Below are 15,676 nucleotides of genomic sequence, written 5' to 3' on the forward strand. Positions count from 1 at the left end.
ACTAGAAATCAGTGGTTAAGTTGTATTTACAACACTGTTCCAGAACACTTCAACCCAAATATTCAGATGTGTGCTGCACATTTTATGGAGGACTGTTTACTGACCCTGGTAGAGTAGACTACAATGCCGGCTGTTCTGACTGATAGTCTGTAAGTAAGTTTTTTATATATAAAGAATTTGCCACTGATGATTCAAACGTGAGTTTGTAGCAGTGTAGAGTAGGGCTTGTTGTTTGTCATTTCTCCGATCACAAATGCAGACATGGTTTTATGTTTACGCGGCGCGATGCAACGCAACACGTAAAAAGACAGTATAAGTCATTATAATCCATAATTATGTCCCCACTGGATGCAACGAATGCCTCGTTTATAATGGGTTTTCATGTTTTTGAATCGTCGCTCCGGCCGGACAAGGCATCACAGTATGGTTTGGGGGGGGTAACATTTCCGTCACACGCTTGAGGTATTCAGTCAATCACAGCACACTGGATAGCTGGCCAATCAGAGCACACCTCGCTTTTTCAGACTGATGAGCTTTGTAAAAATCGACGCGTTTCAGAAAGGCGGGGAATAGAGGAGAAACAATAATGTACAGTACGTGGAAAATAATGTGTTTTTTAACCTTAAACCGCATAAACACATTTCATTACACCAAATACACAAAATAATGTTCTTTTTAGCAACATATGACCCCTTTAAATGTATGAGTCAGTGACAAACAATGAAGAAACAAAAAAATTAAGGAAATAGTTTAAAAACGTGCCATGTTTGTAAAAAAATTTGTTCATATTTATGTTTGTTTCATTTTATTTTGAAAAAGCATACCACTTTCAGGAAAGGTTTAAATTTAATGAATATAAAAATATCATGCGGTGCAACTATCAAACAGAAAGTGAAGTCATGTTGTCTATACACCTTGAATATACGTTGTATTAAGTGTATACATATTAATCATGTTTTTAAAAAAATATTTAAAACATTCTACAATACTTTGTCGAGGTAAAATATAGTAGAAAGTAAAATATCATACATTTTTAATTAATAATTATCTTCGTAATATTTTCGTCGTAGAACATGACATTACGTAGAAACCTGAACTAATCTACACATGTTATAATGATAAATGAAGACGTCACTTCCTGTTTTATGTTCTTTTCACAACTACTGTACTGTATGCTCAAGCAATCTTTATGTGATGTCACTGTAATGGACACCTGTTTGTAATTTAACAGCTGTTTTTTTTTCTTACCAGTGATTTTTGATCAAAAGCATTTGGATCTATTGAGATGCCACTGCCCCGCCTGGACTCGGTCAAACCAAACACTGACTCGGGGCCGAGCGAGCTCTTCGGAGTGGGCATGGTCTTACCAGTGATTTTTGATCAAAAGCATTTGGATCTATTGAGATGCCACTGCCCCGCCTGGACTCGGTCAAACCAAACACTGACTCGGGGCTGAGCGAGCTCTTCGGAGTGGGCATGGGGGTGGCAGCAGTGCGCATGATGATTGGAGGAGGCAAAGTGCCTCGAGGATCTACATGCCCATTCGCTGACATCATCAGAGAGTACATCTTCAACTCTGTTGGTGGAAGTAAAAGGGGTTATTCAAAGAAAGTCATCACCATCCAGTAAACAAAATAAAAAATGATTATCCATGAATGACAAAGTAGTAAAAGTAAATGGAAGAAGGACACATAAAAAGGGCATTTTCCACAGTAGATTCATATATGTGAAATGGTGATGTGGTTCTAGAGGACCCCTGGCCTCTTTAATGGGGTCTGAAATGAACTTAACTATATGCCTGAATGAACAGGCTAAGAATAGGAGAAATCTATGGTGTGTAAAAAGTGTGCATTTTACATGTTAGCCCGGCAATAACATTTTATGTGTAAAAGAAAGTAACCTGTAGCTCGCAATTCCCCCATCTTCTCTTCCTCTTCAAAGTTCACCGAGCGCTTTTCCTCATCTGCATCTGACCTGTTAGCATCTCCCTGCAAAACACAAGAGCTTTCTGTGGACAGCTCCCAGTATTTCAGTAACCATTCAGCCCACTAAAGTGTTATTCAGGATGCACTGAAGCCAAACAGGAGCCGTTCTCTCAGAGGACGTCGGCCTCTGGCATCAACAACACACTGGCCTTCACTCAGTCACAGCCTGCTGTGCATACATACAGCTGTGGTGCCCATATTATCAGTACTCTGTCTGCTACCCTGTTAGACCTCGATTGCGGTTAGGGTTGTGCGAAGTTGGTGTTTGTTTTAGCCTTTGAAGGTTTACACCTACTAATAACAAGTTCACAATTCACACAGTCCCCAGCATGACAGATGGGCCAAACACTGCAGCACTGTATCAGCAATGCAGTTTAACTCCCCAGACTATCTGGAGAAAGCAGCTACTTTGTTTGTGCACAGATCTGCATGCTTAAGAAGCCAAATTCTGTAAATCCCTGAAGCACAAGTTCAACCTTGTTCAAGGAGCGACCAATTTGCATATTAGCTACATATTTAGAGTTCAAATTAACATATATAATGTACAGTATGTTCGATTTAATTCCCATTCGATATTTATTTAATTTCTATTTTGTAGATAATATAAACTTTACATGTACAAAACAAGTTGTGAGGACTGTGAAAAACGGCACAAGCGTCTTCATGCTTGTTAAGCTAAATCTGAAGTAATGAACACAAAGGCTTACAACTGTTAATCAAATCTTCATTTTAGCTTTAGATTTAGACATGGAGTTAATTTATTGGCTTATAAGATGTCAATTTTGATGTTTTATATTTATTTTTATACATTCATGGTGTAAAAAAAGCAGTTAATTGAAGCACATTCTTTACTTTTTTACATTTGATGCTGTATTAATTTAATTACTTAAAGTGTCCCAATATTTTGACAGTATTTTGATAATGTTTTGGATGTTTGGATATAAATTGGCTTTACCTGGATTACAGTTGTTCACAAGCTGTATGTGCAATAAAAAACTGCTTTGTCACTATAACAAACAATAGAAGACATTTGCAAGTTTTGTTTCGTAAATATCCACCTCGTCCAACAGTCTTATAAAGTATCCCATTACCATTTGGTATAGGAAACCACATTGCAAACGATTCAGTGCCTGAGTGAACTGTTCAAATGAATCAAACTGAATCACAAACAATTGTAAAGTTTGACTGATTAAATCGAAAGAGTCATTCATTTGCAAAAATGGTTCTGTTTCATTCTGATTCTCAACAGCTGATAGAAAACACACGTCTTGACTGCCGAAATATTATTTGGAAGAATGATACTTAGGTCAAATACTTATTTTTATGTTGACTGCAGTGAGCAATGAAGTTCTGGAGAAAGCAACTGCTTTGTGCACATATCTTTAGAAAAAATAAACACTACTGAAACTGAGCCAGCTGAAATAGATGTTTTTTTTTTTTGTTACCTCTGCCTGAAATCCCTCCACTAAGATGGCCACCAGTAGGTTAAAGAGCACATAATTCCCAAAAGTCATCAGAGCCACAAAGTAAGCTGCAGTGAGCAATGAAGTTCTGGAGAAAGCAACTGCTTTGTGCACATATCTTTAGAAAAAAATAAACACTACTGAAACTGAGCCAGCTGAAATAGATGTTTTTTTTTTTGTTACCTCTGCCTGAAATCCCTCCACTAAGATGGCCACCAGTAGGTTAAAGAGCACATAATTCCCAAAAGTCATCAGAGCCACAAAGTAAAGAGCCGCCCATGGGGTGGTGGAAGCCATTCCATTATAGAGGACCACGTTCCAGTCTTCCTGGGTCAGGATCTGAAATACAAACGTAAGCAGCTTGAGAAACAGAAGAGGACAGAGAACGGCTGAGTAAATAAAAAATCTGCGATGTATCAATTAAATGTGCAGTAGAGTAGTGTTTTGTACATATAATTTCCTGCATCTGAATTACATAGCGGGGGAAATTAATTGTTGAGTAGTGTTGAGTAGTGTTTTGTGATGATACTGTACAAACTATTCAAAGTTCTGCTTCTTACTGAAGTGAAAGTAATTGGCTGTCCCAGTCTAGCAATTAAGTCTTTTTTTAACTGCAAAATAATGTCGTGATAATCTAATGAGAATAGCTGCAGTACAGCATTATACAGATACAGTGCAGGTTCAGCAACTCAGCTTCATCACAGGAAATTGTGCTAATGCAGGATATAATGCACACAAAGGCCTTCCATTGTAGTCAGCTGCATAGTAGCTACTATATAGCTCAAGATATTGATATGGAGTTTATAAATAGGTTTATGGGATATACAAATATGTATAAATAACCCTAACCTGAGAGACATAAGCAATTAATTTATTTATGGCCAGTGTTGGGGAGTAACTAGTTACATAACAGTGTTACGTAATTTGATTACGAAATAAATGTAATCCATTACATTTACTGAGAATAAAATGTGTAATTAAATTACAGTTACTTATATGTCAACGATTACAAAGGGGGTTACATCTGAATATTTTTTGTAAAAAGTAGGATACGTTAAATAATATTAATTTGCCTGTTTTAATGTGCACGATGCCTTTAAAGGCCATTTAGTAAAGTGATGCTATTCTGATGCTTTTGATTGGTTCTCTTGTTTGAATCTGCAGTGCACCACTTCTGCCAGTTATTGTACATTAATCCACATTGCTGCTGAAAGCTTTAGGCTACAACCTGTCTGAGAGTTGATTAACTGATTAACAGTTGAAAACATTTGCTAGAAATTTAGAGAAGTAATCAAATGTAATCAGCTACATTAAAAAAGTAACTGAAATAGTTACACAACTTAATACATTTGAAATAGGGTAACTTGTAATCTGTAACCTATTGGATTTAAAAAATAACCTTGCCAACACTGTTTACGGCACACTGCATTTGATATGTCAATGTCTCAGAGTATTAAATAAAAGTTGAAAATAATGTTTCGTATTAAGGACAGGTCTACACTGTTTGAGGTCTACACAACTTTGAAATAATTTTTCAAAGCTGTAAACAAAAAGATTATTGGATTACGTAAAAATGTACAAATTAATTCAGTGTGTTACTTGCTATTTCTTTGTAATTATTGTGAAATTTACAAGCAATTTCTTAGTGAAAATTGTTTCTACACCCATTTTTTCCCCAGTGTATGCATTGCCTAACCCCAGCACAGTCTCTCTTCTGACCTGAAACACAGTGACAATGGCCCACAGCAGGGAATCAAAGTTTTTCCTGTCTGGAATGGTGTCTCCATTCTCCATTTGCAGGCTGAATTTGCATCCAAAGAGGTGCATTCCAAGAATGCTGTATTGACAGTAAAAGAAAAATGAAATGAATAAACATTTGAGCTAATTTCAGAATTATGCTGATGACAAGACAACACATTTTCAGCACATTACTACTCACAAACTAGAATTAAATTCTATAAATCAAGATTATAGTCTTGGTGACACTGCACACCAAGCTCGGTTCTAATTGGCTGAGTGAGTTGTGGGTGTGGTCTGCACCTGAATGTGTTTAATTCAGTGTGTTACTTGCTATTTCTTTGTAATTATTGTGAAATTTACAAGCAATTTCTTAGTGAAAATTGTTTCTACACCCATTTTTTCCCAGTGTATGCATTGCCTAACCCCAGCACAGTCTCTCTTCTGACCTGAAACACAGTGACAATGGCCCACAGCAGGGAATCAAAGTTTTTCCTGTCTGGAATGGTGTCTCCATTCTCCATTTGCAGGCTGAATTTGCATCCAAAGAGGTGCATTCCAAGAATGCTGTATTGACAGTAAAAGAAAAATGAAATGAATAAACATTTGAGCTAATTTCAGAATTATGCTGATGACAAGACAACACATTTTCAGCACATTACTACTCACAAACTAGAATTAAATTCTATAAATCAAGATTATAGTCTTGGTGACACTGCACACCAAGCTCGGTTCTAATTGGCTGAGTGAGTTGTGGGTGTGGTCTGCACCTGAATGTGAAAATGAAAAGCATGAGCAGCATGCAGAATGTAGCCACATTGTCCATGGTCTTCATCAGGACTACCAGCTGTCTGCGCAGAGCAGGGAGGAAGCGCACCAGTTTGAGCACACGCAGGAGACGAAACGTCCTCAGCACTGACAGACCCCCATCCGCCTGCCCTATGATCTCCCACACACTGTCACAGAAACACATGGTTATATTTAATGCATTTCTATATATAATAGTTCAGATAAAATAAAAAAAAATCATAACCTCAACAATGCTTACATACAGTATGTTTAAATGAATATGTATTTAAAAAAAAATATTTCCCACTATCTTTCATAGTAGCTTCTGGGTAGCTGATTTTTTTAAATTACTACAATTTTAGGTCATTTTAATTAATTTTTTTAACATTCCATATTTTTCATTTCATAATTGCAAAATATAAAAATTTTTTTAGCGTATTTGATTATACACTAACTGTTTGGGGCTTTTTACACTTTTTACTGTATTATTATCCAAATAAATCCAGCTTTTCATAACCTCAACAATGCTTACATACAGTATGTTTAAATGAATATGTATTTAAAAAAAATAATTTCCCACTATCTTTCATAGTAGCTTCTGGGTAGCTGATTTTTTTAAATTACTACAATTTTAGGTCATTTTAATTAATTTTTTTAACATTCCATATTTTTCATTTCATAATTGCAAAATATAAAAATTTTTTTAGCGTATTTGATTATACACTAACTGTTTGGGGCTTTTTACACTTTTTACTGTATTATTATCCAAATAAATCCAGCTTTGATTTATTTCAAAAACATTAAAAACTTTTAAAATGCATTGTATATTTAGTAAGTTTAGTATTTTAATAAGTATTATATAAGATATAGACACATACAGATAAATAAAAGGTCTTACCTTATGACTACAATAATCCCATCAAATATGTTGTAGGGGTTCTTGATATAGCCAAAGATGCCAAAGGCCAGCAGTTTGAAGAGCATTTCGAGGACAAACATGCTAGTGAAGACGATGTTGCTAATCTCCAGAATGTTTGTCAGCTCCTCAGGCTGTGAGAGGAAACAGAGCCACACCTCATTACCGTCTGCAGGCCAAAGTCATGCCAAGATACTGCTGGGAATATAACATATGAGTGACCTTAATCACCGACCCTCATAATGGCACCTTCACACACCTTTACTCTCACAACATCCCATGAAACGCCTGAGGATGGGAGTCAGACTACTGTATATAAATACAGAGAACTGCAGCACATTCAAATGATAAATGAACAGTTTATGTAACACAATACCTCTGGGCCAAATAATAAAAGATATTTCAAAGCAATTACGATTGTTCATTTTCACACAAACAGCTCCAGGGCTGAGGTTAAACAAGCAAAATAAAACCCAAAGCAGTATAAGCTCTTTTATTGAGAGCAAAGCAATGCAGATCAATCAGACGGACATTACCTCTAAAATCTGTCCATCACAAGCAGTTTCAGGGCCAGAGAATTAGTCTCCTTACATTTGCTGATGCAGACTATACCAGCTGAAGAACTGAAGAATTACTACTGCACTCTTCAGTTCTTTAGCATAGTGCAAATCAATAAACACATTTTAAAGGAAGCATCAATGATATGAGCCTTTTGGTTCTGCTGGCCATTATAAGAGCAGCAACCCTCAGCATTCACCTGGATACTGCTCACATTAACACGGTTATAAAATCAAAACGTCAAACTGTTAGACAATCACTATCGCTACGGGCAAGCTGAAAGTCACTGTGTTAAACACATCCATTTAGAAAGATAAAACCAGTGTACATTTGAGCCTATAGGGCTTCACTGCTCTTGTCTTATCAGTGCTTTTAAAGACACATAAACCTGCATTAGTGCATTAGATATCATTAACAAGCCTAACGATTATTTTACAGTATTTAATAATGCTAATGTAATTTCTACATACACAAGTTGTATAAATTAACATTAATATATTATTAACAAACATGAATTAACAAAGAACTTTATTGTAAATTGTTAGCAATGAAATATGTTTCTATTAAAATAGAAGCTATCTATACTTATCTCATAACTGAAACAAACCTTTGCAGGTATAAACCATATCCAGCAAATAACTGAAGTAAAACGGCGCTGACAGGTCATCACTAGGGGGCTCCACGGCCTCTGCTGCCTGCATTGATCTACATACATTAATCAATGTTCTTCATGAATATTTATATGCCACTTCCCCAGACTGCTTGTTACCCAGGAACAACAGATTAGTAATGGATTAGTAAAAGAATAATGAAAACCCTTCATTATACCCACTTCGACTGCAATGTTAGATTAGACAAGCATTTTCAGCCTTACTGGCATCAATCTTTGATTCTAAACAATTTTAGCATCATCAATTTAGTAGGCTATTTGTACATTGGTATTGAAAGAAAACAAGATAATCCAAACCAAAAAAACATGCTAGCAGTGTCGACATAAAACAGATGATAGTCACATTTTCAGTGGGCAAACTTCCATTTAAAGCTTACAATTTATGCAACATATATACATAAACAGATGTGCTTGTGTGGTGTCCAACAGGTGGCTTTATGAATCATTATTCCAGCAGCGGATACCACCTCAGGTGCCAAGACAGCTAAAGTGTGTTAACTGTAATATGGTTTGAAATAAAAATATGATGCTAATTTACCAGAACAACTCTGAAGCAACAGATTCAAAAACATACCATGGGGCAAAAACATTGTTTAGTGTAATTTTCCTCATAAAGTGAGACATGCCATTATGCAGTGCCATAGACTGAGCCCAGTCGTGATGAATTCTAAACACAATCTTCCAGCCTGTGAATAATTTTTCCAACAAAATGACAAGAGAGGATTAGTGCATTTCTGTTTTAGAAAGTTATACAATTACACGACAATATTATGTCTATGATACATCCTAACCAGACAATCTAGCTCATCCCCTCTTCAACAAAACCATATAGGGATAGTTCACAAACTAACAAACACACAAACAACCTCACAACCAAAAAACAATAATTCTATCATTATCTACTCACCATCATGTCATTTCAAACTTGCATGACTTTTTTCTGCTCCAAAGCTAAATGTGACTGTATTTTGACCACTCTTCCACTGTTAGAAATAAAGGTTCTTTATTGGCATTGGAAACTGTAACATCCATGGAACCTTTCCATTCCACAAAAGCTTCTTTATACTGGAAAAAAAGTTCTTTAGATTATTTAAATATTCATGGTCTTAAGAATTTGTTCACAAATCAGATTCTTGAACTCACGGATTCAACAATACAGATGCTGCGATTGTGCTGCGAAAATAATCAGTAAATATGTACATTTCTATATGTTTCTTACACAAATCAATTGTATGAGGTCAGAAGAGGAATATAGTGTACGGACTATTTTTATGATACTTGTGGGGGCTTTATTAAGCCCTTTTCATGTCCTTTCAACATGAGGGTGAGTAAACGATGACATTTTTTATTTTCGACTGAGCCATTTACACTATACACAAATCAAATATCAATCCCAGCTTTCCTGAACATGGTCTGTCTGAGTGCAAAGCTACAAATTCCCACTGCTGCTGCATCAAGCACATTTGCTGGACAGAGCAATGGAAAAGCGACGACAGTGAAAATGCATGTTGGGACACTGGGCTTTCAGTGGCGGCAACATGGCAGACTAAAGGAGAGTGATGTTAGCAAAGAACTGCTGCACTTCTCCAGAGGGAGTCAGCCGCTGCACCCTTTACTGCCCCATTCCTCCATCATGTCCCATGATGCATAACACACATCTGAAAGCAGAGCAACTCAGAAAAGGCAAAAGGAATGAAAAACAACAACACTGTCTGTTACTTTCACGGCTATTTGCGATAATGTTAATAATTTTACAGCTCTAAACCATTCAATCACCAGCACAATCCGAAGTTAAACACAGCATGATGTGTTTGATAAATACATGTATGATTTTGATGAGAATCTGGGTGAAGCTATACACACGTGCTTTGTAAATGAGTATTTGATGCATAACGTATCAATGAATGTCTATCTTACATCCTGCTGTAATGGGTCAACACAATCTGCACTTTTAAAGGAGCAATAGGTGATTGTCTTCAGAAAATGTTTTTGTTATGTTGGTTGAAAGTCTCTTCACATCCCGATAGCAATCATTAAGTTAAGTGGTCTAAATGTATTTATCTGTATTTATATATTCTGTGGAAGGCGTAGGACCAAGAAATGTTCGTCCAATCAAAACGCTCGGTCCGAGCGTTTTTATTGACTTTCCTACCTGCCTGTCAACTTAAGTATTAGCATACCTCTGCGCACCGGGTTCGCGCAGACAGGATACGTCATCAGCGTGTTTATGCACGCTGTGCAGACAGAGCGAGAATGGCAGACAAACATCAACAACCTGATCTTCCTTCATGGTATTGTAGTACTTTTACTAACTGTGCTATAAAGTTTTCTCACCAGTGAATGACACATGATGTATTGTAGTAATGTTGTCTCTGATCGTCTGATCTGTGTGTGTATGCGTTCAGGGGGCGTGGCTTTGAACGGCGATTTGCAGGGAGGGTGGGACGTTCACGTTCAGTGCTATCAGGCTAAAGTTAGCATTTTCCAAGATCTCCTACTGCACCTTTAAAGCGTTTAATTTTTTGTGCCTCTAGTGAGTTGAATTGCAATTTGTTTGAGCAGGCCGACTATGTGGAGCGAATTTTGTGCCAATATTCATCAAACAAATCCAGCGTTTTGCAAATAAACACAATCAGCTTTGCAAAGAAAAACTCGACTTTCAAAAAAAAAAAAAAAATCAGACTTGCGAGATGTAAACTTGCAATTGCAAGAAAAAACATCAGAATTGTGAGATAAAAAGCCGCAATTACCTTTATTTTTTATTCAGTGGTGGAAACGGGCTTCCATACTACACAAAATACATTCACTTGAAATTAGTTTATTATTCAGCAACATTTACATAATAAGACTGGCTTAACCAAAAGTCTAAGTTTGGTGCGGGGCTAGGGGTTTAACCAACTAATGAAGAAGGGAAACTAATGAAGTTTGGAAACTTTTTGGTGATAAACACTGCACTTTGGCAAAATAACTTTTTTAATGCATAAATATTCATTGTAGTCTTTCAATTAATACAATAACAGAAAATCTTCAAGAATAATAATATACAAAAAAAAAAAAAACTATTGCCATTAAAAACTATCACTTGGTCACAGAAACAAACAGCCCTGTCTTAAACTCATGCCATTGGCTGAGCCACTGTTACTATGTTGTGCTGGTCAGGATGTTCAAACAAACAGAGGAATGTTTTGATAAACCCACAGAGTCATTGTGTTTACACCTTCTCGAGAATCAGCCAACAAATGCCATACAAATGGCTTCAAAATACTTTTAGAAGGAGAACGGTACATCTCACTGCAAGGATGTGTCCACTTCCCAAAAGTATTTCATGTGAGCTATTCAGCCTCAGAGTAATGAACATGTCTATCATTTATCAAAGTGAAATAACTGTATGTGCAGTGGAGACATGCGTGAGTCTTCGGTGATGGGGCGAACAGTGGCGTAGGCTCTGTGAAGTGACTTTGACTGATGCAGTAATGAAGACTGTCAGTGGCCCCATGTAAATCCGATTAGGTGGTTGATTGACTCGAGAGTGCAGAGACTCTGCTGAGATACTAAGAGCACTCAGTACATAGATCAATGCAGCCAGCCTTATCTCATTATTGTAATCCTCCCTCAATAACTACTATGGCGACAGTGTATTCCAATAGCTGGCAGTACTGAACAAACACCTATATGGATAAGCCTTGAACCATTTGATTTTAAAATCAAAACTCAAAATTAAAGTTTTTTGGGTGTTAGTATCAATACGTTAGTCTTAAGGTTATCTATAAGGCAGTGTGCTCCAAAACAGTGACACAATTCGCATTTAGAAGATATAAGCATTCAAAGCTTGCAGTTTGTCACTTCCGCCAAAACGGCTCAACGATTTTTTTGACGTCACATCGTACTTCAGCTTCTCATCAAACTTTCTGTCCAATCAAGTGTTCTCTAGAATCAGAAGCACCCACCCCCTACACTATAAAATAGACGCTGAAGCCACAGCTGAAATCGGTCACTTGTCCACAGAATTAGTATTTTCTGTACAGTGAATGGCACGTAGTGCACTATATAGGGAACATGGAACGATTCAAACAGTGTAAATATGCTTTCCATTGAGGAAAAAAAGAAGTCTGGTTTGGCGCTGTGTCACGCTAACCACCGCACCGCACACACACTCTGCTCCGGTCCAGAGACACGATAGCACAGAGCGGATCACATGCGCGAGTCACGCAGACCTTAAAGTGGTCATATGATGCGATTTCAAATTTTCCTTTCTCTTTGGAGTGTTACAAGCTCTTGGTGCATAAAGAAGATCTGTAAAGTTGCAAAGACTAAAGTCTCAAATCCAAAGAGATATTCTTTATAAAAGTTAAGAGTCAGCCACACCTACCTAAAACGGCTCAAGAGCACAAGGCACAAAGTCTATTTCAAAAAAAAAAAAAAAGGGTAAATATCGACTTTGCTATGACAATCTGGCGCTTCTGAATCAGCGACTGTAAGTATGTTTTGTTATTAGATTAAGTATTTGCTATTGACTGTTCAAATGTGGAGTTTTGCGCAGCGTAGCAGAGTAACGCGTTGTGTGTGTTTGTGTGTGTGTGTGAGGGGAACAGGGTCACATCACAGGAGAGTGAACTGCCTGTCAGAAATCATAGCACGTCAGCTGTCTTAACCGCGGCTTGTGTACTGCATCATCACTGTGTCTGTCACGCGACTCTGTTGCCCTTTCAGGCTTGAACTGATGGTAAAACTAACGACATTATAGTAATATGGATGAGATTGTGGCTGGCATACCCTGTCAAATGCGGCTTTACGGAGCTCAACGGCTCTGAACGGCTCTAGCCCAAGCTGTGATATAAACGAACGCTATTGGCTATTTTAAAAAGGGGCGGGGCTGCTTGACATGTCCCGCCCTGTCTTCCTGTTTCAGTTAAAATGACGTCAACACATAGAGTAATGCTATGTGTTTCTAAGCATTTCAGGGGACCTTTAAGTAAATGGCAATTACTCCGTAAACAACCTGTCTATCACATTGTGCAAAGTATTAACTGCAGGCAACTTCTTGTACTTAAATAAAAAAATTTATTTAGTGCTTCTGAACTATGAAAGCCTGTTTCCAAATCAGAGGAAACAGTACAAAAGTAACTGAGAGAAACAGAGTCACAATTGTGAAATTTAAAGTTATATTGTCAGATATAAAGTAACATTTTGAGATAAAGTTATATTGTGAGATATAAAGCCCCACTGGGAAATAATTTATTTTGCAATAACAAGAAATAAAGTAAAAATGTCAGTAAATAAAGTTTCAGTTGTGATATATAAAGTCGCAATAACCTTTTTGTTTTACTCTGAAACGGAAACAGCTTTCCATAATGGACCGTATTTGTGACATGTCGACAACAATTTCATACGGGAAACACATTTAATGTAAATAAACATATAATGAAAGACTAGCCAATAAGCAAGCAGCATCACAAATAGATGCTTAAAACTATCAGACATACTAAAAAAGAATAACCATAACTCAAAAAACACAGTTTACAGGAACACTGCAAACCTTACCCACAGAAATGATATTGGTAACACAATCACAAGAAGTTCTTCCACCTCTAAAAGTAGTCTCACCTCAAAAGACACTTTACAACTCAAATAACAATCATTTTACAGTAGAATTTATGTTCATTCTTTAAAACAGACCTAAGAATTTCTATGCAAGGAGGTCTCCAAATCCCCAAATCACCATAACAAATGTCTGCTAACTATTTTCACCTCTTCTGCTTCTGAAATGAGGATTAAAAGATCCCTATTACGTGTCTTGGCTTAATTAGACAACACGAGCTGTTCTTTAAAGTAGCATAACGATTAAAGATTTTACTTCAGAAGCAGACATGCTACCTAGGACCCACATTGGTATTCAATAAGCTATGCTTTAGTCAAAGAGCAACCAATCAATCATATATAATCACACATAATTAAATGTAGGATAAAAGGGTTTGTTCAGATCTATTATTAGCGTACTTACCTCCAATTGTGAATATTGCTCTTTCAATGATGTAAAGTCAAGTGTGACACCGCAAGGTGCAGCTGAACCTTATTTCTACCAGAGCTGCTAAACATTATTTCAACAACAATCGCTCTCCAAACGGCCTTTTAGCAAAGTTACAATATTTAATTTCATACAAGTACTACTCACAGTGCAGTTATCAAATCTAGTGCAATTTACAGTACATTGAGCAGGAAAGTTTTTTCTGCTGGCCTTGTTGAGCCAGTTTTTTTTTTTACCTGCCCTGCCCATTGCACTGCTCTTGGTAGATTGCACTGGTCATTATGGAAATGAGATGTTGGGTCTGTGTTCTTTAACTTTTTTGAAAATTGTCAACTATTCCTAATTTATACTTCTAAGACTTTGTCAGGTCCTTAGACAGCCTCATTTGTGTCAGAAATTTTAATGAGATTTAAATGAGCAGAATTTCTAACAATTAGTACATTACAGAATACCAAATGTTCACGTTTGCAAGACATAAAATGCATGTTTCTTGGCACTCGAATCAACTGGCTGAAATCCTGGAAGTAGGCTATCGGACCATTCTTACTGTTAATCCAAGATTGAATATTTATTTGATTTATTATACAACAATGTCAGTAAATGTTTAATTTCCAAGAATCCTCTACACAATACCAGCAGCAGAAAATGTCAGTACTGTAACCACTTTATATGATATCAAGCATCCACACACATTGCTTACTGCGAGACCTCTATCCAATTGGCTACATGTCAAACCACAGGATTAGGTATGAAACCAAGAGTGGTAACATCGCAACTCAAAACAACACAGCAAGGAGAGATAGAAGTGCAGTCCGAGGCACTGCAGCACAACACAGTTATATAACCAGGAGATCTGTTCACCCAAAAAGGCTATGAATCCTCATCACTGTTTCTGAATGAAAAATAAATAGCAAGCTAATCCCAGTGCATACCACCAATGAAATTCTGATGAGGAATATGTTATGATATGGTCTGTTTTATTGCTTTGTTTCCTTATAAGCAGTCATTATAACAACCATCCTTTTGTTTTTCCTGACCACCAATCAATATTAAAGTAATAAAAGTCCCGTCTGACAGTAGCAAATGAAAAATTAGGCTATTCATTAAAGAAGCCACACTTGCACTCACCTGCTCATGGTATTCAATCCCCATACTCAAGGTGTTGATGAGGATGGCAATCATAATTCCTCGATTAAAGTATTTGCTATTTACTATGCGTATCAATCTGTCCCGGAAGTCAACCCAGTACTGAGCCAGGCGGTTACGCTCCTCCAGGATTTTATGATGGGATGCACGGCAGGGTTTGAACTCTGCTCCATGGGAGAACTCGTACACCACGTCCCCTTCTGATCTGGAGTAGTCTGAATCACCGAGCTCCACATCCATGGTCTCCAGGGCCCTTGCACAATACGGGCAGCTCAGGAGCTCAAGAAGCAGTGGACTGGGCACCACACCAGCCATCTGCAGCAGCACACGACTGTGGCCTACATGGGAAAAAACACAGTCAGTCAACAATTAAGTCAATGCAATTAG

General features: G+C 37.2%; 1 protein-coding gene across 1 annotated transcript in view; it reads right to left on the reverse strand.

Moving 5' to 3' along the window:
• The window catches only part of LOC107581769 (voltage-dependent T-type calcium channel subunit alpha-1H-like), a 60,841-nt gene that overhangs the window by 24,443 nt on the left and 20,722 nt on the right, over nt 1–15,676 (reverse strand). Inside the window, exons 8-14 of the mRNA XM_016267419.1 lie at nt 15,272–15,627; nt 6,873–7,024; nt 5,956–6,141; nt 5,635–5,752; nt 3,632–3,787; nt 1,901–1,988; nt 1,368–1,576 (exon numbers count right to left, since the gene is read on the reverse strand). Of these exons, the coding sequence (XP_016122905.1) occupies nt 1,368–1,576; nt 1,901–1,988; nt 3,632–3,787; nt 5,635–5,752; nt 5,956–6,141; nt 6,873–7,024; nt 15,272–15,627 (1,265 nt within the window). The remainder of the gene's footprint in view (nt 1–1,367; nt 1,577–1,900; nt 1,989–3,631; nt 3,788–5,634; nt 5,753–5,955; nt 6,142–6,872; nt 7,025–15,271; nt 15,628–15,676) is intronic.

This window comes from Sinocyclocheilus grahami, unplaced genomic scaffold (assembly GCF_001515645.1).
Source record: "Sinocyclocheilus grahami isolate Dianchi unplaced genomic scaffold, SAMN03320097.WGS_v1.1 scaffold37.1, whole genome shotgun sequence".
NCBI lineage: Eukaryota > Metazoa > Chordata > Actinopteri > Cypriniformes > Cyprinidae > Sinocyclocheilus > Sinocyclocheilus grahami.